General features: G+C 40.8%; 3 protein-coding genes across 3 annotated transcripts in view; 1 reads left to right on the forward strand and 2 right to left on the reverse strand.

Moving 5' to 3' along the window:
• Nucleotides 1-1753: 1753 nt before the first annotated feature.
• LOC139648869 (tRNA-dihydrouridine(47) synthase [NAD(P)(+)]-like) lies at nucleotides 1754-10967 on the reverse strand. The gene is made up of 16 exons (XM_071525109.1): nucleotides 10714-10967; nucleotides 10135-10226; nucleotides 9395-9665; nucleotides 8948-9299; nucleotides 8318-8397; nucleotides 7600-7689; nucleotides 7311-7352; nucleotides 6887-7039; nucleotides 6644-6760; nucleotides 5941-6006; nucleotides 5478-5588; nucleotides 4665-4761; nucleotides 3760-3835; nucleotides 2665-2853; nucleotides 2141-2269; nucleotides 1754-2031 (listed from the first exon to the last, which is right to left on the reverse strand). The coding sequence occupies exons 2-16, from the start codon at nucleotides 10209-10211 to the stop codon at nucleotides 1959-1961; spliced, it is 1923 nt and encodes a 640-aa protein (XP_071381210.1). The 5' UTR covers nucleotides 10212-10226; nucleotides 10714-10967; the 3' UTR covers nucleotides 1754-1958.
• Nucleotides 10968-11519: 552 nt separating this feature from the next.
• On the reverse strand, nucleotides 11520-13660 carry LOC139648875 (transcription termination factor 1, mitochondrial-like). Its single transcript, XM_071525117.1, has 2 exons — nucleotides 13595-13660; nucleotides 11520-13084 (listed from the first exon to the last, which is right to left on the reverse strand). Exon 2 carries the CDS (start codon nucleotides 13043-13045, stop codon nucleotides 11885-11887), a length of 1161 nt encoding a protein of 386 aa, XP_071381218.1. The 5' UTR covers nucleotides 13046-13084; nucleotides 13595-13660; the 3' UTR covers nucleotides 11520-11884.
• A 2555-nt stretch (nucleotides 13661-16215) lies between these two features.
• Nucleotides 16216-25387, forward strand: part of LOC139648863 (A-kinase anchor protein 9-like) — a 71867-nt gene continuing 62695 nt past the window's right edge. Inside the window, exons 1-2 of the mRNA XM_071525102.1 lie at nucleotides 16216-16315; nucleotides 17365-17429. Of these exons, the coding sequence (XP_071381203.1) occupies nucleotides 16216-16315; nucleotides 17365-17429 (165 nt within the window). The remainder of the gene's footprint in view (nucleotides 16316-17364; nucleotides 17430-25387) is intronic.

Raw genomic sequence — 25387 nt, forward strand, 5'->3', positions numbered from 1 at the left:
GGACAAGACAGAGATCCTACTCTTCGGGCCCCCCACATCATACCACTGCTACTGCCCAGAACCTCAATCACCTTTCCATCTACATCAGACCACATGCCAAGAACCTTGGTGTTATATTCGATGGTGATTTAAGTTTTAACAGGCAAGTAAACTCCGTCGTCAGGTCCAGTTTCTTTCAACTCAGAACCATCTCCAAAATCAGGCATTTCCTATCACCCTCAGATTTAGAAAGAGTCATTCACGCACAATATCATCCAGGCTAGACTACTGTATCTCCCTTTACCTAGGCATCTCAGGCTACCATTTCCTGTTTACAACTAGTTCAAAACGCTGCTGCCCAGTTATTAACAAGGTCCAAGAAACAAGATCACATCACCCCTATCCTTACATCCTTACACTGGCTCCCCGTTAATTTCAGGATAAACTACAAAATCCTTCTAATTGTCTACAAATCTCTCCATAGTCTCACTCCTACATATATCTCAGAACTTCTCACCCCTTACAGCACCACCAGACCTCTCAGATCCTCCCACCGCGGCATGTTGGCTGTGCCCCGTTCGTGGAAAAAAAAGGCTGGGGACAGGTCTTTTTCTGTTGCGGCTCCCCGGCTCTGGAATAGCCTGCCGGAGGCCATTAGACAGGCTGAGTCTGTTGATGCTTTTAAGAAACACCTTAAGACCCACTTTTATTCTTTGGCTTTTAATTGTGCTTAACTTGTCTTATTTTTATCTTGCCTTATTTTCACATCTGTTATGCACATTTGCCTTTATGCTTGTATGTGTATACATATGTATATGTCTGTCTTTGTGAAGCACTTTGGTGCAAAACCTGTGTTTGCTTTTTAAAGTGCTATATAAATGAAATAAACTTAAACTTAAACTACATGTCCAGAGGAAAACAACAAACAATGCATGCAGGGCAGAATTAGGCCAATATCCATTATCGATCAAATACAAAAAGGGCAATCAAATTCTGGCAACATTTGAAAAACAGTGACCCCCACTCATACCATTACAAAGCCCTGCAATACCAAGAGTTGAGCAAAACCAGTCCGCTCACTCAGCTGGTCCTGTAGCTCAGTTCACTAACACACACCAACCTTCCTTTTTGCAACTGTAAGACCCCACCATAACTTTCCCATTTGTCCATGTAACATTAGACGCAAAAACCACACAGTTTAGACCTCACTGTTTAGACACAAAAACCTCACATATTTCATGGGGATTGGGGGATAAGGTAATGCTGATGTCCTCCATTCATCATGTAACTACTGGCAAAAGATGATTTTACTTTTTTTGAATATTATGCTCATTGCTCATACATAAACATTTCTGTCTCACTTGGATAGGACAGAGCACTTTGCGGCAATCTAAGACAAAAAACGCAATTAGTAAAATGGAATTAATTATTAAAGAGTAATTATTTTATAGGTCAACAAAACAAGGAAAGGGTGGGTGCACACATCTGTATTTATTTATCAGCTGAAAAAGTATTTCAATTTAAAATGTTACTATCATCTTGATTAGCTCTCCTTTCCCTTCCAAGACAAACATTAATGGTCAATAGTAAACAAAATCTGGAGATATTTCATAAACTATCGCTGGTTATTTCTTAGATGTCAGTTATGCAGTTGCTCAATAATTAACAGTAATTTTAAATAATTACTCTACCCCTTAATGTAAAACTGCCTTAACCTTTAACCAGTTAAAAAAAAAGAAAAGAAAAAAACTTGGAAAAATCTCAGTGTGGCAAAAGACTTTATTGCATATATTTCAAGTATACATACATCCATGTATACTACTACTGCAGTATAACTCAAAGAATAGCCTATTCAATAGCCTTTATCACTCACAATGTCATATGTTTTCTTTATCCACATTTAAATCTTATTGTCCAGATTCAACAAAAAAAAGAACTAAAAACTTAAATGTAGTTTTACTGGTCAGTGAAAGAGAATGTCACTTGTAGGCATTGGCTTTATGTTTGGGCAAAAAGTTGAAATTCTTGGGAACAGGTCCGAGCAGCATTTCACTGGAAAGAGGAAAACAGTAAAGCACAATAAAAAGTTATTATCATAACATACATGCAGTTTTCTTTTTAGCACCCAACATTAGTTGTATTTTAACGGTCTGCTCCTCACCTAATCTTGACCCAGTCCCCGACGTGTTGACTGGCCATCAGTGACTCCAGATAGTTCCTGCCCATGTAGTACGGAGGGCGCTCATTGATCTTCTGAGGCACTCGTTCCAACAGGCCTACTGGGATATATCTGAGAGAGAGAGAGGGAGAGAGAGAGAGACAGAGAGAGAGTGTTAGATTTCTCTCCAATCCACCATTAGATTTCCTAACCCGATTAAGTAGTTTACGTTCAGAGGTTAAAGATACACTACGAAAGATCTTTTTATTTAAAAAGGCACCAGTCTTATCAGCCTAAATTAATGCTCCCATCCCCCCTAATTGAGACTGTAGCTTCACCGTGTTTGTCCACATTAAATTCTGGTGTTGGGTATAACTATGGACACTTCTCCGCCCACAGGATGTGACAAAATGAAACTTCAGAGTGAAACACAAACTTGTCTCGTACATTTGGCATAAAGCGATCACAGGCTCAGTGCTACAAGAAATACAACATTTTGCAGTGCATGATTGTTGTTTGTAACTGACCTGCACATGAAGGAGAGCCACTCCAGCAGGAAGTTGCGGGTCTTCTCCAGGCCTCGGGTGTCCGAGCCCCAGTGCTCCAGGCCATAGTTGGTGAAATCCCTGAGGATGTCCAGTCGCTCACTGGACGAGATGTCCCAGTCCCTCCTCTCCTTTATTTCAGTGAAGATCCAGGGCTTGATGAGAGCTCCTCTAGAGAGGACCAAGCAGTGCAACCACAATAAAAGACAGACATGCAAACCTGAATTTAATTTCCCTGCAATTTTTGGTGAATTTTACAAGTTCATGATATAAATTACTGGGTTTGTTAACGTGGCTAACATGATATGTAGATTTATTATCAAAATCTGTGTAAAAAATACAAGAATCATACTGCTGATGACACACTGCATTATAAAACTAAAGGCCACGGTGAATGTACAGGAGGTGGACAAAATAACAGAAACATCAAATGAAAAAGGACTTTGAAACAACTAAATCACATTTACAAAGGCAGCCGAGTCATATGAAGTTGAACGCCAATTAGCAGTATGTCAGGATTAACAGGAGTCTGAGAATAACCACTTTTATATGCAAGTTTTCAAAGCAACACGAGGGAATTGCCTAGTTCCAAGAGGCTAAATCGTCATGCCCAAGTTTAAGACGCATGAGTCATAACAAGTACAGATCCTGCACAGGCCCACAGTGGATGTGTTGAATTCCACTAGCTGCAGCTACACTGATCTGTCGTTAAACGGACAGAATTATTGACGTGGGAAAAACAGCTAAATTATTTAATGTGGCAAGGGGAAAGGTCTTGAAAATCATGATAATATAAAACACAGACAAACTGCATTGGCAAAGAGGAAAGGTGGTTGCAAGTCAAAGCTGCCAAAGAACTAGAAGCTTTCTTTCTTGAAGAATAGTCCAATATCCACTACACACAGTTCAGGACTTGTATGACAGCATTATAAGGACAACTGACGCTGTCCTGAAGGAAAAGAGTGGCCCTCCTCCTCATTAGGTACTTGATATTCATTTTGTCATTAGGTTTGTTAGTTATTTTGTCTGCAAAAAAAACATAAGTCAAACAAAATCACTTAAGAGATAGACACCAACCTTGCAATCATGATACCAGAAACTCCGGTCTCTCTAGCCTTCATGGCATCCTCATAGGACAAAATGTCTCCATTCCCTGGGACAATCAGAAAAGCACCTCATTTACCAACACACAGGTAAACACAGTAAATATCACATATGTTTTTCTGAGTGAGTGCCAAAGTAGAAACCTTGCTCCGATTGATAAAGGAAAGGGAGGTGGGTGAGACTGGGCATGTCATTGGTGTTATCAAGTAGGCACCCTCCAATAAAGACATTTCCTTGAATTTGTCCCATGTTACCCCCAGAAAGCTCAACAATCGATTCTGGCGTTCCAGACCCCATCCACATCCACTGTAAATAATGTTCAGACCTCTACTCACAGACACTGAACTGACAGTGCACCCTTAGGCTTACACTTGAACATGTACACAGCAGCTGCTGCTGAGTTGAGGTCTTTGTGCATTTCACACACAGTACCAATAACAATGGATGATGGTTAATTTAAGCATCAGCAAGAATAAAAAGAGGGGAAATCACTTCTACTGCAATAAGAACCCTATTCAAGCCAACGGTCACAAAGATGAAAATTATATGGTATAGTAAATACCCAGTGGAATAGTATATGTGGCTTTACAATACATGGACACTTTTGGCAAAACATTTTGAGTGTAAGCAGTAGCACTATTCCTCAGGCAGCAGTGAAATGTGTTGTTTATAGTGTATCTATGTTGTAAAGCCATATTTACCGTTCCACTGCCTATGTACAAATTTTCATGTTTGTGATTGCAAAGTTGAATAAATAGTGTTCTTTTTGCATTAGAAGTGGTTGATTTTCTAGTTCTAGTTTTTTTGTTTTGCCTCCTTGGGAAGCCTTTTCCCTCCTCCACACCCTACACAATTACAATCTTTACACATCCACATACCAAAAAGTGGGATGGGGCTAGCCAGCTGGGAACAGGTGTTGATATAATCCCAGTCAGCTATCTTAGTGTAGCGCTGCTCCCTGGATCGGCCATGCAACTGTAAGAAAACAACAGTGTCAGTGTCAGACATCACACTGTAGAGCTGCTTCTATAATCTGGTTTATTTGCAGACATAAAAATGAAAAAACACAGAAAGAGCAGAGAAAATACAGATTGTGTGGGTGATATAAAAAACAAGGTGCTTAGAAAAATATCTTACTAAAGAAACATAGGAACAAAAACAGAAAATTAAGATGACAAAAGTGTGGATATAATTATGAGAACCTTGCAAACTGTAAGATGGGTACAAATCATTTTAGCTAAACAGAGCAAAGTCCAGGTTCCTTCACATTTTCCATTTAAAAATTTCACTCTTTTCCCAGAACGTAGTTCTTTAGAGGATGTGAAGATTTTAGTCAGTGTTTAATGTGATTTGCGCTCCACTCTGCAGCTTAAGATAATGTTCAAAACAACAAATATCACAGTATGTGAAATGATAGTGGGTCTTTCAGCTACATAAAAGTAGTCATGAGTATTGGGATTGACAACGATCCTCTATAGTTTTCCAGACGTTTTGTGCCTGGAAATGATCAAATCTGACTTCCATACTTTTCCAGACTTGCAGGAGCCATGACTGTGTTTTGATCTGTGTGATTAGATCTTTCAGATACAAAGTAGATAGATATCTCTCAGATTACTAGAACTCATCTCTCCTTTTACATCAATTCAAACTCAATCACAAGTTCTTTGGTCTTCTACTCCTGAGAGACTTACTGTGATCATGGACACGCCCCATTTCTTCATCTCTGGGATGAGTTTATGTGCTACGTTGCATTTCTCCTGAACACCAGTGCGGATCTTGACTGTCAAAGGGACATCCAGGACCTTAGGGCAGAAAAACCTGTTCTCATCCAGCTTTGAGTTTGGTGTAAAAACTTTCACAAAGAGACAATGAAAAACTGCTGAACTATACTTAACTTTTTAACATTGGTTTCAACACTTGTTAAATATATAGACACTTACTGATGGTAAAGACAAGGAAAATTATATAAAACCACTATAAAGCCACTTTGTTTTGAATTATTACTTGTGATAATTCTTCCTAAACAGCCAAAGCTAAAATTCACCTGTATGTGACTGGTGTTCTCAGCACCATAAGACATTCAGACTGGTGTCATTCTTTTTTAAAAGTCATGATAAAACTACAGTTATCCAAGTGAGAAAAGGGAAGACTTACATAGTTCATTCCCCTGACGATCTGTTCAAACTTCTTGGTACGCGTCATCAGCCCGCAGCCTCCGCCCTGAAGAGGGAAAGAAAACAAAGGCCATTTGTCAGAAAACTGACCAAGAGCTGACCATTCAAAATCAACTCCATCATCAGCTAAGGGAATATTTACCATTTACTGCCTCTTCCTATTAACAAGTCACATCGATGTCTTTTGACCAGGGAAACCTGACTCCACAGTTTAAATCATGAAATTTTCTCGTTCAGTGGTTCTGTCTTTTGCATCTTCCTTTCTCCCTCCATCTCACACTCTGCTGTGACTAACCCTCCTCCCGGTGAAGTAGGAATATTCACTGGAATTACTCGATAGCTCAAAGCAACAATTTCAAAGTGTTCATGCATTCAAACTCGTGTAAATCAGTCAATGTAGTTTTCTGTAGACTGTGATAATTATTCTCAGCTTTTGTACACTGAACACACATGTACTTGATGAGTGATACTTTTTACTGTATGTATGAATGTAGATTCATATTTAATTGGTCTAAGTAGAAATCCACATCCCTAGTTAGTCTTGATGCTGCTTTCCTGACCAAGTCGCCCCAGAAAAAGATTCTTAATCTCAGTGGGACTACCTGGTTGAATAAAGGTTAGAGTAAAACACACAACAGCACCCACACAGCTCTCAGTTATGTTGCAAGCAATCAGAGTTTTACCTTCTTGTAGACGAGGTCAATGGGACATCCAGAGTTGATGTCCACAAAGTCAACGTCAGTGTTGCTGTTGATGAGCTCTGCACACCTGGTCATTGTGTCAGGGAAACAGCCTTCCACCTGGACACACATTTCAGATTTATGACCCAACTTTTACAACAGTGAAGTGAACACAGTGCTTTGCTAATTATTTAACAACCATGAAGAGTTTCAGATAGTTTGAGACAATCCCTATGAGGATCCTACCTGAACACCAAAAAGATCTTCACTTTCATGCCTCTTGAGGAGCGCCCACTCAGACTGCTGTCCCTGCAGCAGGTTAGTGCACATGGCCATCTCTCCACAGGTGATGTCGGCCCCAAGGCGCTTGCACACACGCCGGAAAGGCAGATTCCCACACTGAGGAACACCGAGGGAATCATTTAATGAAATGAATTTCAACCCAACACCTCATTTATGGGTCAGCTTTGAACAGAAACCTATTCTTAGAAATTCTTACTGCTTTCGAACTCTAAGTTGAACTCTAAATAAATTCTTATCTAGAGTGAATGGGAATCTGATTAGCTGAAGCCAACCGCTCTTTGGCAGGATGCACTGTAAGTGTTTATAAGAACATTAGTAACACATGTACAAATAACTTCAGTACTCATTTCAGTTTGCTGGTACTCACTGTGGTTAGAGGAGCGAGGTAGAGCTTGTCGTGAAAGTCCACCTTGAAAACAGATAAAGAAAGGTACTCATTACCCATAAAGATACACTACAAATGCAATCATTTAAGTCAAGAAAATATCTCCCCAAGAAGGAAGGAACTGGATATCCAAAACGGTTGGCTTGAGTTAATTTGGACACGTATTTAGCAAGTAGCAGGATTTTATGCAACTAGTCCTTGTGCCATTTATCTAAGCCAAACTAGAAACTTAGCGAGGATGTTAATGGAAAGAGCGGTGGGTGAGATATACCTGCTTCTTCTCACAGGTTCGCAACTTGATGACATCCGCATCAGTCAGTGGGCCAACAGTCTTCACCGGAGTCTGTTTCTCTGGACTGACCTGCAGTTTATCAAAAAGCAAACCAACCACAAAGGTTACAACCATGCAATATATACTGTATAGACCTTCATCAGCTGGTTGCCATTTTGAAGGTAGAACCAAAAGTGGACTGGGAAAATAGGAAGTGCTCTTTTGACTCCCATGTTATTTAATGCTGAGAAATGCAAGTATCAAAACAATAAAAATGATGAACAGAAGCCTTTTTCAGATCATTAAAACACCTCAGTTGCATGATTCCAGATTTTGTTGACCATTTCATTCATCATTCCCACCTATTTATTCATTATTTAATGCAGTTGTGGTATCCACCTTTCAATACTGGAGGTAGGTCAACTTTCAAATTGCATTTGCTCTGCTTGCTTCCTTATGGTGTATTTTGGTGGCAGTAGCAGAATAACAGGCACCCCAGTTATAAAATTTTCATTTTTTATGTGTGCTCATACGCAAGTCAAATTTAGCCACAACAATGTGGAAAAACTCTCAAGTTGTGTAATTCCATCTATGTATATTTAAGTAAGTAAAGCAACATTACTGCTACATTCTCACCCATATCAAGAGAGAGAGAGACAGAGAGAGAGGGGAACATTTTGGGACTGCACTTGGTTATGTTATGAGCAGCATGCGGTACCTGTGTTTCTGCTGCAGTGGACGCATGTAGCTCCTCTCCTGCAGGACTCTGATTGGGTATTTCAGCTGCACAAGCATTCCCTGGGTGTGTCAAAGTACTGGATTGTAATATCAAATTCAAATCAATTCAAACATCAAATTCTGAGCAATGACACCTCTATTAAATAAGATTGCCTCTGAAAATGCCGCAGTCTGAGTTTCGTGTTCATCATTAAAAGCAACAAAAGGGATATTTGGAAACTAAACATGAAGCATATTTCAATCTGAAACAATAGCCAATTACTATTTAGCCCTTAACCAATGGTGCAGATCCATACAGCTTGTCATTCTACACACGCATCTGTTCAAATGACACAGCATGGATTGCACATTGCCCTACTAAAATTAGGTGAGCTGATTAGATGAAAGAAGATCTCACTAGCTTGAGAGGGAGTTGATTAACTCTGAGGCTAAGCAATATGGAGCCACTTACTATTCACTTCTGACTGCTGCAGTTGTGTTGGTCATAATTTCAAACAACTTCACAGGCATATTATCAGTCTTAGAAATGGGTAAGACTGATTTGTGCTTAAGAAGGCAGCAGCAGAGTCGATGAGATGAAACTTTCTGCAGGGGGATTTTGTCTTCTTACCGTTTCCTTGCCGCTCTCTCTGCTCGTTGTTATTGCCGATAGTTTTGAGGTACTCAGCCGACTTCTTGAAGGGGACTGAGCGCTTCCTCAGACGGTTCTGGAGGTCTTTATTCAAGTTGTTCTTCACCAGAGTCCGGCCCTCGTAGGCCTTAACCAGATCTGCGTTCACCATGTTCTTGAGGTCGGGGGAAGTGTGTGCCTTGGCGAAGCGGCAGCACAGACCGTAGTAACACTTCCCATATGTGTCGTAGAGGTAGCAGCTGTCGCCCACGTCAGCGGGCTTGGTGGCCATGTACTCTGCGACATCGTGGTAAAATTTGCATTTTTCCCCATAGGGGCATTCCTTATTGTCCTGAATGGGTGAAAAGGTCAGGAGAATACACAATGAGTTTACAAAGGGAACAAAACATATGCCACACTGCTGAACGACTAGTTTGGGCTCCATACCTGACTGACTGAGGGACACAGTCGTTTGTCGTCATAGGTGTTAGGTTTCAAATGCGGCCTTGACTTGTTCTGCCCTCGCACTCGTTTGCCGTCTGGTTTCCACGCCTTGTTCTTTTCCTCGGGCTCCAGTTTGAGCTTTTTTGCTTCAGGTTCCTCCACAGATGTCTCTGTTGTCTCCTTAGGCGTCTCATCAGCACCAGCCTTTCCTCCTTTAGGGTCCTGGCATTCAGAGTCTAGGAACTCATGGAATTTTTCTTTGGATGTTAGGAATCTGTAAAGCATAAGAAGAATGTTTTACTTGATCAAAGATACAAGTGTGCATTAAGCTAACACTGCCTACCTGAGTTTTAATTAATGTGTTGCAATTTATATGCAGCTGGTATGACTCTGTAACTGTATGTCTAACATTGGTTAAGGTGATCATTTTCATTGCAATACCACAATAACATCTGATGCCAGACTTTGGCCAGCCAAAGAGCCAGGGAGCATGAGCCAGTTAAGGGTTAAGGTGTGTTCAGGCAGCGTCTCATGTTGGGAATTGGGAAGAAAGAAACAAAAATGCCACTGATGCTCTTGTTGCATTATCCCCATTGGACCTTCAGCTGGAAAACTTAACACTGCTTCTCACACAGTGACGGTTCATCCTGATTTGTCGCTCAACTGAAGTAACAGAAATGTAGAGATGTAACATATTTGCAACACTTTCAAACGGTTTCCAGAACAGCATAACAGCTACTCACTCATTTTTAATGGAAGCTGTGCCCTTTGCAGCCCCATCTGTCTTCTTATCAGCGGGTCCTTGTGACACTTTCTCCATCTTCCAGTCCTCCTTCTGCAACGTAACAATATATTAGTCTGTTATTTTAGATGGAACTATGTTGCTAAATAGGAAAGCCACTACTTTCCTCAACACAAGGCATATTTTACAAGCCAATCCCATAACGTCATGATCTGTGTTTTTGAACAAGTCTCTGCTACAGCTGTAAGCTTGCTGCAAAACGATCCATGAAGGAGTCAAACTTATTTAAGAGATGAAGAATGAATGAGGAAACACAAACACAGGTGACATGCTCTGTCTGAGTAGTAAGCTCTCACACTTTTACAGATATGAAAAAAGGCATTCAGATGAAAAGTATAATTGGCGTCTAGCTTTGGTAAAATGATATATGTTGAAGAAACCCTACTAAAAGAACTGTACAAGATCATCCTGTGGGATTTAACTGTGGTCCAGAAAGATAAATAACTAGACATGTTCTGTAAACAATACAGTCCAGACTGTCTGATTAAGTTGAACTATTCATGCTAACCAAGGTCATTACCTGTTATTTGAATGTAGCTAAGGTTATCCAAGTGACATACTTCAGAGAGTGAAACTACCCATGACCGGGGAACTGAAACTCCTCTTGCAAACAAGCTAACAGCTAACGTTACAAGGCTATGAAGTGTAGCAAACCGCCGGGCAGCTAACGTTAACGCATCGACTTCAACACTTTTAAAACGACCTCGTAAAAAGTTAGAAGAAAAACAATACGGTAGAGTATCAATACACTCGTGACTAACACCTTAACGTGCAAAAATCCCACGGCGTGAGGAAATGCTTGTGTAACTGTGTGGAAGGGTCCGTGGTATAATGTTCACCAAACATTGGTTCCGCTTTGTTTTAATTGTCGTGTCCCTACAGTTTATACTTTATAACACGGGAGAAATAAGATTTAAATCAGGACATTTCACCAAAAATTCCACCAGGTTAGGATAACCAGGCACAGGAGTGCTGTCTGGAACAAGTAATTGGGAACAGAAATAAAGTAATTTATCCAATATAGTAGAATTCCCTATACAATATTGTACGGTATTGCAAAGTCCCTGTATCTAATATTATTATAATAAACTCCCAAACCTGCTTATATTGACTCAATTTCTGATTGAGTTTTTGCTAAGAAAAAATAAAATGACACCATCGCACTGCCATATCAGAAATCTCATATTGCATGAAAACCTAATGACAGCTGACTTAATGACATTATCTCTGTTTATGAATGTACCATGTAAATGTTATGCTTTTGTTTGGGTGTTATGAATTTATTAAATACTGGAGATCATGCAAAGTGTGACCATTTTTTATTGATTACATTACATCAATATGGATGTCAAGACCTTCCTTTCCAGTGTGTGGGGTATTTTGTATAGGCCTAGATCTTTGACCAGAAAAGAGAAACCCCAAGCCATGCATTTTGAAATAATTTCTCAGTGCAATGAATGTGTATATTGAGGGTAAGCTACTTTTTTAAGCAACTGTAAATCTTATTAGAAAAAAAAGAAACATTTCCATTATTAAATAAAAAAATATATTGAAATCTTATAGAACAGATTTAAGAAATCATATTTTTTATTTATATTTAGCTACATTATAAAATCTCCGTTTAACAACTCAATTATTCTGAAATTGAGTTAAAAGCGAAGTAACATCCTACACAGTCCAACATGATACATTCACTCATCTGATGAGACAGCAAGTTTTTCCATCTTTGCATCAAACCGCTTTCGACTGGTGTCCAGGATGTTGATGCCACTCTCTTGAAAGTCATATCCAACACTCTGCAGCTTTTCCAGTCGCCCTGTGATATTCTGTGTGCTGTAATCCAGCACTTTAGGCTTCTCCAGTATCTGCTTAATTGTTATTCCCCCCTTTAGGAGACAATCCAGTTTGGTGCTCAGCCTCTCCGTCCCAATGTACAGCACCATTGGATAGGAGAGTACCAGTTTTTTGACATCAGATCTCTGACAACCAAGCGAAGCCATCTTCTGCTGGAGGCTTTTGAAATTCTTTTTCAGATACTCATTGGACAAGTCCAGGATTTCTGCCCCAGCGCCTTGCAGAAGAGCTAGCAGTTCACAATCGCTCAGCTTCAGAGAGGTTTTCAGGTCGTCAATGTTTTTCTTGACTCTCTTAGTGCTCCGGATGAGGATGTAGAGGTTTCTGGATATGATGGCTTTGGCAAACTTCTCCGGATCCTTTCCGCCAAGCTCCGCGCAGATGTCTTCCAGCAACTCCACCATCTGCCTGTTGAGCTCCAAGCTGTTGGAGAAGGTGCGCGGCGCTGTGGTCAGCAGCCGGTGGAGGTCTTTGGCGTTGAGCCCCAGCGAGGTCAGAAACACGATGTTCTTTTCCAGGTTCTCGTTGTCGCTGGAGCGGAAGAAAGACTCAGGCGAGCGATCCAGGATGCTCACGATTTCTGCGTCAGTCTCGAAGATGCTTCTCCACAGCTGCCAGCGCTGCTCCAGGTGGTCGGCGGTGCGGGTGATGGCACGGGGAAAGCGAGATATGATGCTGGCGATCGCTTTGTGGCTGGCACCTTTGCTCTGCAGGAACTGAGCGAGGCCATGCTCATTCGTGATGACCTTACGAAAGACCCCAGGCTGGCGCTGCCGTGCCTTCTTCACATCCACCCCCATGAGATTGAGGTTCTCCAGCAGAGATTCATTCTCTAGGCGCTCCACCGGCTTTGGCTCATTGCTTTTTGGAGTGATGGTGCAAAGCCTCCTGGGAAGGCAGGTGGGTGTTAGCTGTACAGGAAGGAGGGCAAACCTGCACTGCAATGCCACTGATCGATGGAGGTTCAGGAGAGCCCGGACTCCAGGTACTGCTGCCATTTTCAATGAGGAGGCCTTTACTGTAACATGTCAGTGGACCTAAAGTGAGAAAATAAACACTGAGCAGCTGAATAAAAACAGAGAAGTCTAGTCAAAGAAGCAGAACTGGGAAATCATGATAATGAGGATGACATCACACTTGGCTATAATTATGTTAATAGCATGTTAGCTACACAGCACAGTGGGCTAAATGTCTGTGATACCAATAGAGAAAGACTAATGTTAAGCTGCTGTCCGGTCCAACGCGAGGATATAATCAAAATCTGTCTTTCACTTCATTTATGACCCTTAGTTGACGTGACAACTCATAAAATATCTCCTTCTGTTTAGCTTGTGCCATAGAGTCACAGAACCACCTACAATTTAAGTTAACGTTAATGTAAAGTTAGGTGTACGTTACCGTTAGCGCTCTAAGTTAACCTTAACTGATAGCTAGAAATTTAACATATAACGTTATAGCTCCTTTTACTATGTATATTATCAACGTTTGAAGCCTTAATATAGTAGTTATTAGTAATTGTAGAAATTAAACAAAACCAAAGCACTTACCACATAAGTTTGGTCTCTCAGCTGAGGAGATTTAAAGACTATTGCCCAAAGAGATCCACATATCTCTCTTGCAGACTTCAGTGGAAACCGAAACGGGACACGGGCAAACTCTCGCGAGATAAAAGGAGGACGTCCTCTGAGAAGACTGACACGGCGAATATTTTTTTATTTAGCGCCATCTATTGTTGTGGAGTTAAAAAAAAGAAAAGAAATCCTCAATTCACCTTTAACCACTAGATGGCACTACAGGGCTGATATTTAGGGGATACGCGAGTCTCACAAACGAGAGGTCACAGGGTACCGTCATGAGATCATTAGGCAGCTACAGGCATTGAGACTGCAGCATGCATAGATGGCTATCATGATAAACAGTTAAAAATAAGATGCAACATCCATCCTTGAAGATTGTAACTTTGGATAATGTACACATGACTCACATCTGATTTTCCCTTTTTCTGTAGCCTTTTGTTTTGTATTTTGTATGTATTTGTGCATGTTATTTTTTTATTATTACACAATTGACTGATTTTGGTGCTCAGCAGGCATAATTGATGTTTAACTGATTATATGGTACATGATTGCCTTTTTAATTATATCTACAAGTTCTTCAATAAATAAAAAAAAGGTGCAACATGAATCCATTAACTTTCCTGCTCACTATAATCTCATTGTCTCTGTAAAAGCCAGCAATCACTGTGAGGAGTAGAGTATAACATGTAGAATGATTGCTATTCCTGTTGTATACAATGTATACATGTGAAAAAAAAACATATACAACAAGAAACAATAACTCGCATAATCCCTCAGAATACAATGGAATTTTCAATCCATACATAAATCTATTGTACCTGGCCACATCAAATCATACAATATCAGACACACAAATATTGTCTAGTTTTGGACTGTGAGCTGTGAAATGCATTCATAGTTTATTCATGCCAGACCTCTAAGTAACTCCTTTACCAGCTGACTCTTGTATCTCATTCAGCAGTCCACTTTAACATGTGGAGTGGCTCGAAAGCTTGGCACCAAAAATCTACTGACCTATTCTCTTTGCTAATGATCCCCACCACTCATGAATATTTCAATACAGCACAGTGATATCTTCATTATTCAAATGGATTTTCACTCCGCAATCTCTAAGATTGAAGTGAGCATGCTGCTTAGTCAAAACAGCTTCCTCCAACGTCTGGGCTAAACAGAATCTCAATATTGCTTTTTGTCCCGGTCATCAACAGGACATGCTTTATTTTTTATTAACATTCCCAATTCCATTTTGTTCTCAGATATACCCAAAGCACTCCTGCCTGCATTTGCATAATGATGTGCTGGTGAGCAACTCTTATGGCCTGTGCTGCCGCTTTCAGTCATTTTCAGCAGGAGATTAACACTGTCCTCTGTGCTCAGAGAGTAATAATGATGAGAGGCGCAAAGGGGAAGACACAGCAAAGAAGGCTTTGATTGGATTTGATCCTATGCTAAGGAGACAGCGTTCCTGCCTGTGGATATACAGACAAGGGCATAAGTGTTACATCACCTTCATTCTTACCACTTTACATCACCTTATTGCAGCTTCCCTCACTGTTCAGAAAGCAGAGCATTCTGGCATAATTAACACCTGTGCAAAGAGCAATGAAGTTACGTTCCCTTTCCATAATATTTTCTTGATTCATTGCAGTATTTTAAATGTTTCAGGCTGGCCAACCAAATGTCATTTGTCAGTAATTTTCTTCGGCTAATACTAGAAGACGACACTGAGTTAATGCTGTGTGCCTTTAGGTGAGTAGTACTGTAGGTCCCTTTATCTGTGTGGTGGGAGACTCCATTAGGCCTGACAATGCTCTTGCATGCCTTACTGCAATTTGCACCTCTTTCTATGTTTAGTGGACTAAAATCATTTGGTGTTTTGTAGGATATCTGGTGGATATATTATTTCTGTTTTTTCCCTATCCATGTGTGCACTTCTGAGGTGACTTTCTTGCTCCTGCTTTGAAGTTTTCAGACTGGCAGTGATTTGAAGTTAACCCTGTAAGGCATCCTTGCTCATTTTTTCCTTTTCCCCCCCTCGTGTTGTCAAATGATTCTTCAAGGTTAGCCTACTCATAGTGCTTGTCTTCTTTCTCACTTTCTGAAGATTTCCTCTGCTGATTTCTGAGCTGCCTCTCCTCCGGCAGTAGTCATTCAAACTGTTGCTGGCAGCAGGACATTTGGTTCTGAAACTGCCTTCTTTCTTTTTCCACTAATTCTATCCCTTTTTACTCTATAGTCATAGCTAATCCACCATTTCTCTTGCTGTCAGCTGTTTCTTTTTGCTTGTCTGATTCCATTTTCATTTCAGTGTTTCTAGATTCCTCCAAAAACTTGCCAAATTGATAATTTATGTGTTCTTGTCCCTGCATGAATATGACAGCTGTCGTGTTTAGATATGTGGAATTACGTCCTGAACCATTTGTTGTGGTCTAGACTAGTGGTAGAGTTGCTTGGGTACCTGCAGTTCTGACACAGTATACTCCTGTGGTGCATCAATAATTTAGATGCCGAAACTTTCAGAGAGTCAGTAGTTCCTGCTGACACTGCTGCACAAACAGCAAGTGTTCACAGGTGGGATCAAATTGGTAAGGATGTCCAAAAGAAGATGGGTGGAATTCAAGATCTGCCAGACCATAAGCTGTACAGCCCCTGTCAGCCGAAGACACAGACCCCCGTCTCCTGCTGCCGCTGGTATGTTTGAAATTAACCGTCTGAGCTCTTTAGAAACATTCATATTTTGGTACCTTGTCCAGCAGGCTATCTTTGCTATTTTATAATGAACCATAATAAACCACAAGGTAATTGGATTGTAGCCTATGAAAGTGACAATGAATTGTCTTCATGTTATGTCCTAATTATGTATAAAATATTGGTAGACTAAGATCAGTTATACACTGTATGTAGCCTCGTCTCTACGTAAGCTAAATATCTGTCAACCATCCTCTCCTCCATCACCTCCTCCTCTTCATGTCCTGGAAACTGATGCTTGTCCCTCCATCTTGCCTGCTGTCCCATTAGTTCAGTCTCCTTCAGCCAAGGAAACTCACTTGTTTCCTCTCCAGGAAGTAAATTCCATGATTGTTTGACATGTGTTCAGAATAGCCCAATCAATTGCCATGCTCTTAAATGTGAGATAACCGAAGCATTCATTAGGAGAAAGCACAACTAATTAAAATATGTATTGATAAAAAACAACAACATAGATCTCTCAACTGGGACAGCCCTGGCAACCTCTCCTCCCATTACCATAGCAACTGAGCAGAAGTTTTGAGCAGTGTAAGCAGAATTCAGGCTGCACCTGAATATTATTAGCCATATATTATTCTTAATACAGATTAATTTATTTTAATTTCTGCGATAGTCTAGTTGCCGAGTTGTGTCGTTTTAGGGACGTAGTATGAGTTTTCCCTATAAATATCCGTCTTTCCCAGCCGTAATTATACAGTATTGGGTCGTTCATCTGTGCTGATCTCGTAATTTCGATATTTCTGACAGCGCTTGAAGGCAGCACGAGTCGAAGGGGGCGTGGCTGGAAAGACACCTATGCGACGTCATCACACTCGGTCTCATGTTTACGTGGAAAACATGGCGGCGGAGTTGACACTGTTCCAGCAAGGAGACAGCTCCTAGTAATGCAAATGGAAGTCTTTCGCAAAGAGCCGGACGAGAGATATTTCACCGTTAGCTTTTTAGGATTTTTCCTTGATATTTCGCATGAAGCAATTTCCCTCTTGTTTTAGCCACAGGGACAACGGTGATGGAAGACGAGGAGAGGCAAAAGAAGCTCGAGGCCGGCAAAGCAAAGGTAAGGTTGTCAGTTTCTGTCTTAGCAAAACACATATAGCTAACGTTAATATCCTGGGTGTAGAAACTAACTTCATGTTGTCGACAACTTGCTGTCTGATGGTTGGGTTTGTCAGCTGTTTCAGACACCCCTCCCATATCCCCACTCAGCTGTCAGTCCTGAAAACATGCGCCTGCTCTGATAGCCGGGGCTGGGTTGCCGGGGTTAGCTAACAGCTACTGCTAGCAACAGACTCCTTTGTCATGCAGTGTGCCTAACCTTACTCCAGTGTTGTTTTTTTTGGACTTAGTGTCCAGGAGTGCACGCAAGCGAGCTTATCCAGTTAGTTATGCCCTCGCATCGTTATCAAAGGCTTATGAACGCCACCTGAAGTCAGGCTGACAATCTTGTGTGACAGGATTTTCAAGACATGTCCCCACTAGCTAGAGCAAACACTGACTGTCCCACATGCCACTGACTGGCTGGCCTTTTTTCAGGCAAACTACTGCTACACTGGCTTTATCAACCAGCCTCAACAATTAGGTCATGACGACCCCCCACACCCAACTGATGTAAAACAACGGATGTCACGTTGCTGCAGGCCATCAAGACAAATGCATAGACATGCTGGACTGAAGTATGCTGGTATTCTCCACCGGTGCACCTAGATGGATGTCCATAGAATGTAATAATTTTGTCATGGAAGTTAGCATTGTTTCATGTGTTCATGTACATGTGTAGAGTGGTCTATCCAAGCCTTGTAGACACAATTGTTTCGTAGGGTTGGTCTTTTAAGGGACCTTGTAAGATCATTGTTCTTAAGGGCTGTCACTGTCACAGACTTGCATTGAATCTTTGCCACAAGCATATAGGCCTACACTAGGAGGGAGGCATTGTATCAAAACCTTTTTAGGTAGGCAATAACCTACTGGTTGTGGAATTAAACGTAGATTGTTAGCCCTTATCTAAATACAAAAGTCACAACCAGCTGTGTTGTGCTAGAAAAATTTTTTCTTACAAAAACTTCATAGGAGTTGGTATTGAGAATCAAAGGGAATTGAATTAAGCAGAATTGGGATGATAAAACCCCAAACTTTACAAAGTGCAGAGAAACTTCCAATACATTTATTTTTGTGTGTGTGGTGGATATTCATGGGTTCATACTGGAACTGGTGCTTTGGATTTTGGATTTGCACAGCGGGAGGGACTGTGAGCATGGCCATCTCCTTGGTTATGGCTTTGGCATTTGGGTTAATGAAAGGCTTCTCTGCTTTGCAGGAGGAATTTAAAACTGTAATCTACACTGTACCATGTCACCATGTCAATCCCCACTTACAGTGGAGAGACACGCCAAGACAATTCACTGCATAGAAGATTAATAATGCTGAGCAGGAATATCCAGGACATGATCTGTCGTTCCAGGCCATTAGTTGCATATATAATGTTGGTTTCACTTTTCTCTGTGTACACTGTGAGAAAAGAAGGTACAGTGACAGAGGGTACAAGTCTGTACTTTGTTTTAGAGTGAAGTGTGCATTACCAACATTATGAAGTTGGTAGTGCAAGACTTTGGGACGATTCTCCGGTTGTCTGGTGGATATGGCCTTGACTATCCTCTTTTCATATGCTGTCCTTGAAAAGCACCCACTACTGTACTAATGAACATGGTGTAAAGACACTGGAAGAAGAAGCTCATACTACGATTTGGTGACTTATTATGGCTTGAACAGTATTTTCTTCTTCCCCTTTTGATGCTTGTAGCTAGTCTGCCCTCCACACTATCCAAACCCAGATTCTACAGATGCTTCAAGAAGGCCTCCTTCAACTCAAATAAACCAAATAAATCCTCTGAGCAGAGCAGCACCATGTTAAGCTTTACCTTTTACCATTTGAAGAATAATATAGATGCTCTATCTGAGGGAGCGCCGTCAATTATGACTGAATTGTGGGCTATTTTGCTTCTTTAACTCTCTGCTACAGGCTTGGGTCTACATAAAATGTATATTTTTCACATATTTTTTCCTAGTAGTTACTGATCTTTTTTTCCTCTGCTCTTCTGATGTGTCCACTCATCACTTATTGAAAGTATGAGAGCAATATGACCAGGCCAACAGAGTTTTCCGCCATCATGATAACATGGTGGATGTGCGCCCATGCAAAGCTCGGTCTCCTTTAGCAGGGTGAGGCAGTATGGCTACGAATCTCTGAAGCAGTTCCTGTTTTTTTTCTTTCCAAATATCCATAACTCTTCAAGGGTGTTTCTCTTTGTGCTCGTGACAGTTAATCATTCTGGTAGGCCTACTTGATAAGAAGATGCCTTATTATTGTTTGCAATACATTACAGCCTGACAGGTCGTATTATAATAGTACATTTTTTGCAAAAAGTTAAAGTTGAAAGATTTGCCAAACTGTGTAGATATTGTCTATCAAAAGCAGCTCATTATTAGTCTAGGCACAGGGAATTGTATGTAGGTTTTCTTAGGCTTTCCAAAAAGGTCAGTGTCAGTGATAGACAGTAGAAGACACTTTGAGGACAGCAAAAGCACAACTTGATCTACTTGGCTTAGGCCTATGGTTAATCCTTTAGGAGACAGTGTTAATCATGGTTATAACCTGCACAGCGCTTCATAGTGGACAGCCTAGTGACCACTATGGCTTATGTACTTATAAAGTATATTAATGGACTTAAATGGACACTGTATAGTGTTACTTTTAGACTACAATCTTTATCATCTTGACTTAAATATTGTCAACCCTCTGTAATGAAGTGCTATACTGCTTGAGAAGGGATCGCCAAGTGATTCATTGAATGTGATAGGCCAACAGTTGTCCAGTTTTAATTGGCTACAACCTAGTGTTATATGGGTCTGCTCTATCACCTGTGTAAAATTGCATTGTTTTATTCTCTCAACCGTATCCACCCTGCTGTGTGGGAGAAAGTGAAAATCACAGTCCGCACCATCGCTAAACTGCAAAACGCAAGACACAAGACACAAAACACAAGTCTTTCAACAGAGACCATCGGTAGCTACTTTGTTGTGTCAAACAAAGGAATACATGAAAGAAAAAAAAGTCAGTAAAAGGAAATCTTAGAGATCTTGCTGAACCTGATTCTTGGGGCAATGCTCCTCTGGAGATTCTTTATGTTCATTCATTAACAAAATGGTAATGAAGTGTCAGGGTCTCCGATTATTTCCCTCATAACTGCATCCTCATATGGATGTTGCTTTTACCCCAAAACAAGTAACATGTTTGAACTTGCTATTTGTTACAGATTGTTAAAAACTCTCAAGATAAAACATCTCAAGCAGTGTATCATTAGTTTTTAACATTTTTGATAAGTTCAGTGCCTGTTGATGTACAGGGACGGTCCTTCATGCAGGCTACAGTCTGGCTGCCGGACTGCAGAGAACAAGTTGCTCTCTAACTGATAAAAGCTTTCCATCGAGCAATGCATTATTATTAATTGGGACTTGGCAGAGTATGCTGTTGAAAATGGAAACTAACTGGCTATGCATTGGACTTAGGGTCAGTTGATAAGCTTTGAATAATGTTTCTTTGCCATTTGACATGGTCACTAGACATTGCTATTACTTATAATTGTCACAATATTTTTGATCTATCGACTTTAATTTGATTGATATCATGTGTTGATCAGTAACATGAAATTCTTAGACCTTTTCCATTTCTTGCTCCACTGAATCAGTGCTGCGTGTTACTGTTGATTTACATTATCTGTGTTTTCTTCCAGTGCTTTGCTGTGGTTATGGTATTTTTAGACACCATTTTTAATAGTGTGTGTGTGTGTGTGTGTGTGTGTGTGTGTGTGTGTGTGTGTGTGTGTGTGTGTGTGTGTGTGTGTGTGTGTGTGTGTGTGTGTGTGTGTGTGTGTGTGTGTGTGTGTGTGTGTGTGTGTGTGTGTGTGTTTGCTTCAGTTGAAGGTAGTGGGTTTCCTAAAGCCCTCTCCATGCAGCTGGGTCATAGAAATGCCATTAGGCTTACAGAGCAGGGATAAATTGCAACATAATCTTTTTCCTCTGACATGATTCTGTCACCTTTTTACATGGCATGTCATCTTTACAATGCAGAGACGAACCCACAGGAAACAATGTAGGCTACCTGTTCCAATAAACATCTCTCATGGACAGCTAAGTTGTTTGTGATTTCATTTTATGAGATTGTGGCCATTATTTTGTTATTCTCTGCTTTAGGCACATTTAATGGGTCTGGATTGGCTGCTGAGTTGAAAGGTGGGTCAGAGCAGAGGCAGTTTATCTCTGCTTTTTTCCCACCTACCATCTATAGATGGAATTTGAAGCTGCACCAATACGCCTACTGCCAGTTTCTCAGTCCACAGCTCTGTGTAAAGATGATTAAAGTAGCCTAAATATGCCTACATCATGAGGCTTCTCTATCGTTAGTAATCGGGGGAGATAATCAGTGACACACACATAATCACTCTATAGGTACCATGCGAGAGGCGGTATTAGCCCATATAGGTCTCACTGTCAGTATGACACTGCAGGATTTCAGCAAGGAACTGGTATGCTTAAGCTAATGCACATCAGTATTCATCACAGCTTCAATGTGTTGAAGTGCTACTGTTAGAAGTGCTACTGTTTTATTAGCATGTAGGGTTATATTAGGCCTATAGGACAAACTGCCAATACATTGCTTGTTTAAGACTAAGATTTAACTCTCATGCTGCATCCACACCAAGCATGTTTGGAGCGTTTTTTTTTTTTTTTTAACCCTGGAGTGTTTAGGCTGCTCCTTTAGTTTGGTTTGTTTAGGCAGGCAGTGCCATTCGAACTCTGGTGTGCACCAAATGACAGCACCAGCATCGCTTGAAATTTTGAAAACGCGTGTCTCGATTGTCCTCCAAGTGAACTGCAGTGCAGTTTGTTAGGCGAGAACGTAATCTGAACAAACTACAGGAAACGAACCCAAAATGCAAGGTTTTTTTGGGTAAACGCAGACGGATGTTGACATCTGATAGCCAGCAGTTTCTCATGCTTGAAAAACCCAGCGTAGCAAAATTCTGAGAGACATGACAGGGATGACATACGACAAAGGTCCCAGGCCAGATTTGAACCCCGGACGTTGCAATTAAATGGCATGAGCAAGCTGAGCCACCAGAATACCCAAGTCCGTTATTCTTAGCTAAAGTTACTGGGCCTGGAATGGGGTGTTTTTAATAGTGAAGATGTTATACAAGTATTAAATTTGATAACACTAAAATAGATAATTCAAAATAATAATGCAAATTCTTATTCAAGTGTAAGCTTCATTGAGATGAAAAAAACAGACAAAACGCTAATAAAAATAATAAAATTACAGTAGATCTATAGCCTAAATACCTCACATCACAGGGCCAAGCTATGAATGTCAAATTGGGACTGACAGTGTAAAACGGCAATTGGTTAAGGAGCTTTAATGAACAATAAATAATTTATCTATAAAACTGAATTATGGTAATAATAAACTATTTAGAAAATACAGTTGTAGCTCATGCTTCTTGTGCAACTCAAAATGTTTTTGCATGTCGTGTATGAAAAGATGCAATTGAAACAAAATGTCTCTAATCATCTTGGTGCCTAAGTGCCATCAAAAGAAAGAATGTTTTGAACGTCCCAACAAAGACCCACCGGGCGGCTTTTATTGAGGAATAATAGCATGTTGATGTGTGAGGGGAGGAGAGGAGTGGGCATCCTAATAACCAAATTTCCTACTGCAAAATTGATCTATTTTTATTCTTCCATCATTCAAAGGGGATCGGATCTGGTGAGATACATTGTGCATAATCTTTCCAGCTCAGTCTTTTGGCTGGGTTCGTTGGAGTAGTAGCCCTTTCCAAAGAAGTCTGCCATTTCTGCAGTCCGCCTCGCTGCCCACTGTCACTTCTGGGGTTGGGAGGGAGGCTGTGACAGTCTTCGTCATCATCAGTGTATGAGGAGGATGATGCTGCATAGGGCTGAACAATTAATCAAAATTTTATGGAAATTTTAATATGGCCTACTGCAATTTTCAAATCGCAGGAGGCGCAATATTTGTTAAAGGGGAAATGTGTGTCAAAATACCATTTTAAATGAAATATTGTCGTGCTGCAGAGATGTCCTGGCCTACACATCATATTCTACAGACTTAAGAAAACATCTTTGTTTGGTACAGATCCCCGCAAAAATCACACCATGATCATTTTAATACGTTTTTCAATGAAAATGAGAATAATGATGTAAAAATGATCATTCCCTCTAATATCGCAAATCATATCGCAATTGCAATATCAGTCAAAATAATCGCAATTAGATATTTTTTCAAAATCGTTCAGCCCTAATGCTGCATGTGTAGGATACTTTGACTGCGTCTTGCACCTGTTAATAAGGCAAAGGCAAGTAGGGATGTGATAAGTAACAATGTTATTTGAGAAAGAAATGAGGGTGATTTATTAGCCTACGTATTAAGCTACATTGTAGCCTTCTGTAACCTATCTCATTTACCATTACGAGGCTTTTAGGTTTCATAAATTCAATAGACACATTGTTAGGGTTTTTAGGACTAATATATTGTTTGCACAAAGAAAACACAAACCTCTTCAGAAGTGAATCAGAGGTGGTCATGGTTGGGTCCAGGTAGGAGGTGATGACAGGCACCCTCTCTGCTGTGTCTGTGTTTTCGGGGGCCATGCGCTGCCTCAGTGAAATGGACACAGTGCGTTTGAATCCCATTATCCTGTCTGACCTGCCCTCCATTGGCGATAGGTACCTCCTTAAGAAATGTTGTTGTCACAGGGTAAACCATTGAGACAGAGACTCCCGCCTCAACACACAATACAGTTGTAGCGGTTTAAAGAGACTTCGGCTCTCGGATACATCATCAGTGAACACTCATCATGGCTGTGATAACCTGCCTCTGCTCTGGTCGTCTCTCAAACTTTTCACCTGTTGTGGTGGTATTGAACCTGGCAGGGCAGAGAGAGAGGTAGTTTTCGTTGCTCTTGCTTTGCTGTCAGGGTTGTCGGCTATCGTTGATTGCCAACTGCAGTGTTTGTACGAAGCCTGAGCTTGAGTCCCTCAGGTAGCTGGGTGTTGGCCAGAACAATGTTGCGGGCATCGCTATGACCTTCTCCTCCAGGCCTCCGCTGCTGTTCTCAGCACCTCTGCTAAATGTTCAGCAGTGTGTCTCGGGCATCAAACAGGTTTGTAGTACAGCGCTCCTCATTTCTCAGTTCCCACTTATGTAATGACACATTTTTGTAACATAGACTCTACATTAAGCTTGGGATAAAGCGCTATTAATTAGGGCTGGGTGATATTGGCAACATCAATATCACAATATTTTTGACCCAATACCTCGATATTGATAATTGACGACTATGGGTGCTTTCAGGAGATATTTACACAAGAAAATTTTGAGAAACAAGCAGTAGTAGGCTAATGTGGATATGATGGTGAAGCAGGTAGAGGTAGGCTATTCATTGTTCATTTCACTCTAGAATGCTAGAACAACTTCAGAAAATTGTATAACTGTAAAAGAAAACTGTAACGCAGCCTTTAAGACCATGAAAGGAAAAGGGACCGTACACTCCGGCTCTATGTACGCCATCAGTTCTCCAAACTGCTTCCACAATTCTAATTGTTAGCATGTCCTTAGCATGTTAGCAACCATATTGGCGATGAAAACAGTTGTTTGTTCCCTGGGATTTTTTTGTCACACCTCCTGTGGCTTAAAAGGGCCGTTATTGTAGTTCTGTTCGGTCTGGCGGTGTTATCCTCGCGGGTGGTTGAAACAGTCGGATGCCTTTTTAAATGCTAAAGCATTACTGGTGTTGAACCAGAATGGGCCAGTTTGCTCTTCCAGGGCTTTTTGCATTTTGACATTTTGCGATGATAATTTGCAGAGATTACCTATAGTATAAGCCAAAACATCAAGATGTGAGAGAAGATTGAAGCTTATTCTGCTGAAAATTGTGCTGAAAC

This window comes from Centroberyx affinis, unplaced genomic scaffold (genome assembly GCF_046629955.1).
Source record: "Centroberyx affinis isolate AG114_WGS23_722 - 3 ecotype Tasmania unplaced genomic scaffold, CSIRO-AGI_Caff_v1 ptg001267l_1, whole genome shotgun sequence".
Taxonomy (NCBI): Eukaryota; Metazoa; Chordata; class Actinopteri; order Beryciformes; family Berycidae; genus Centroberyx; species Centroberyx affinis.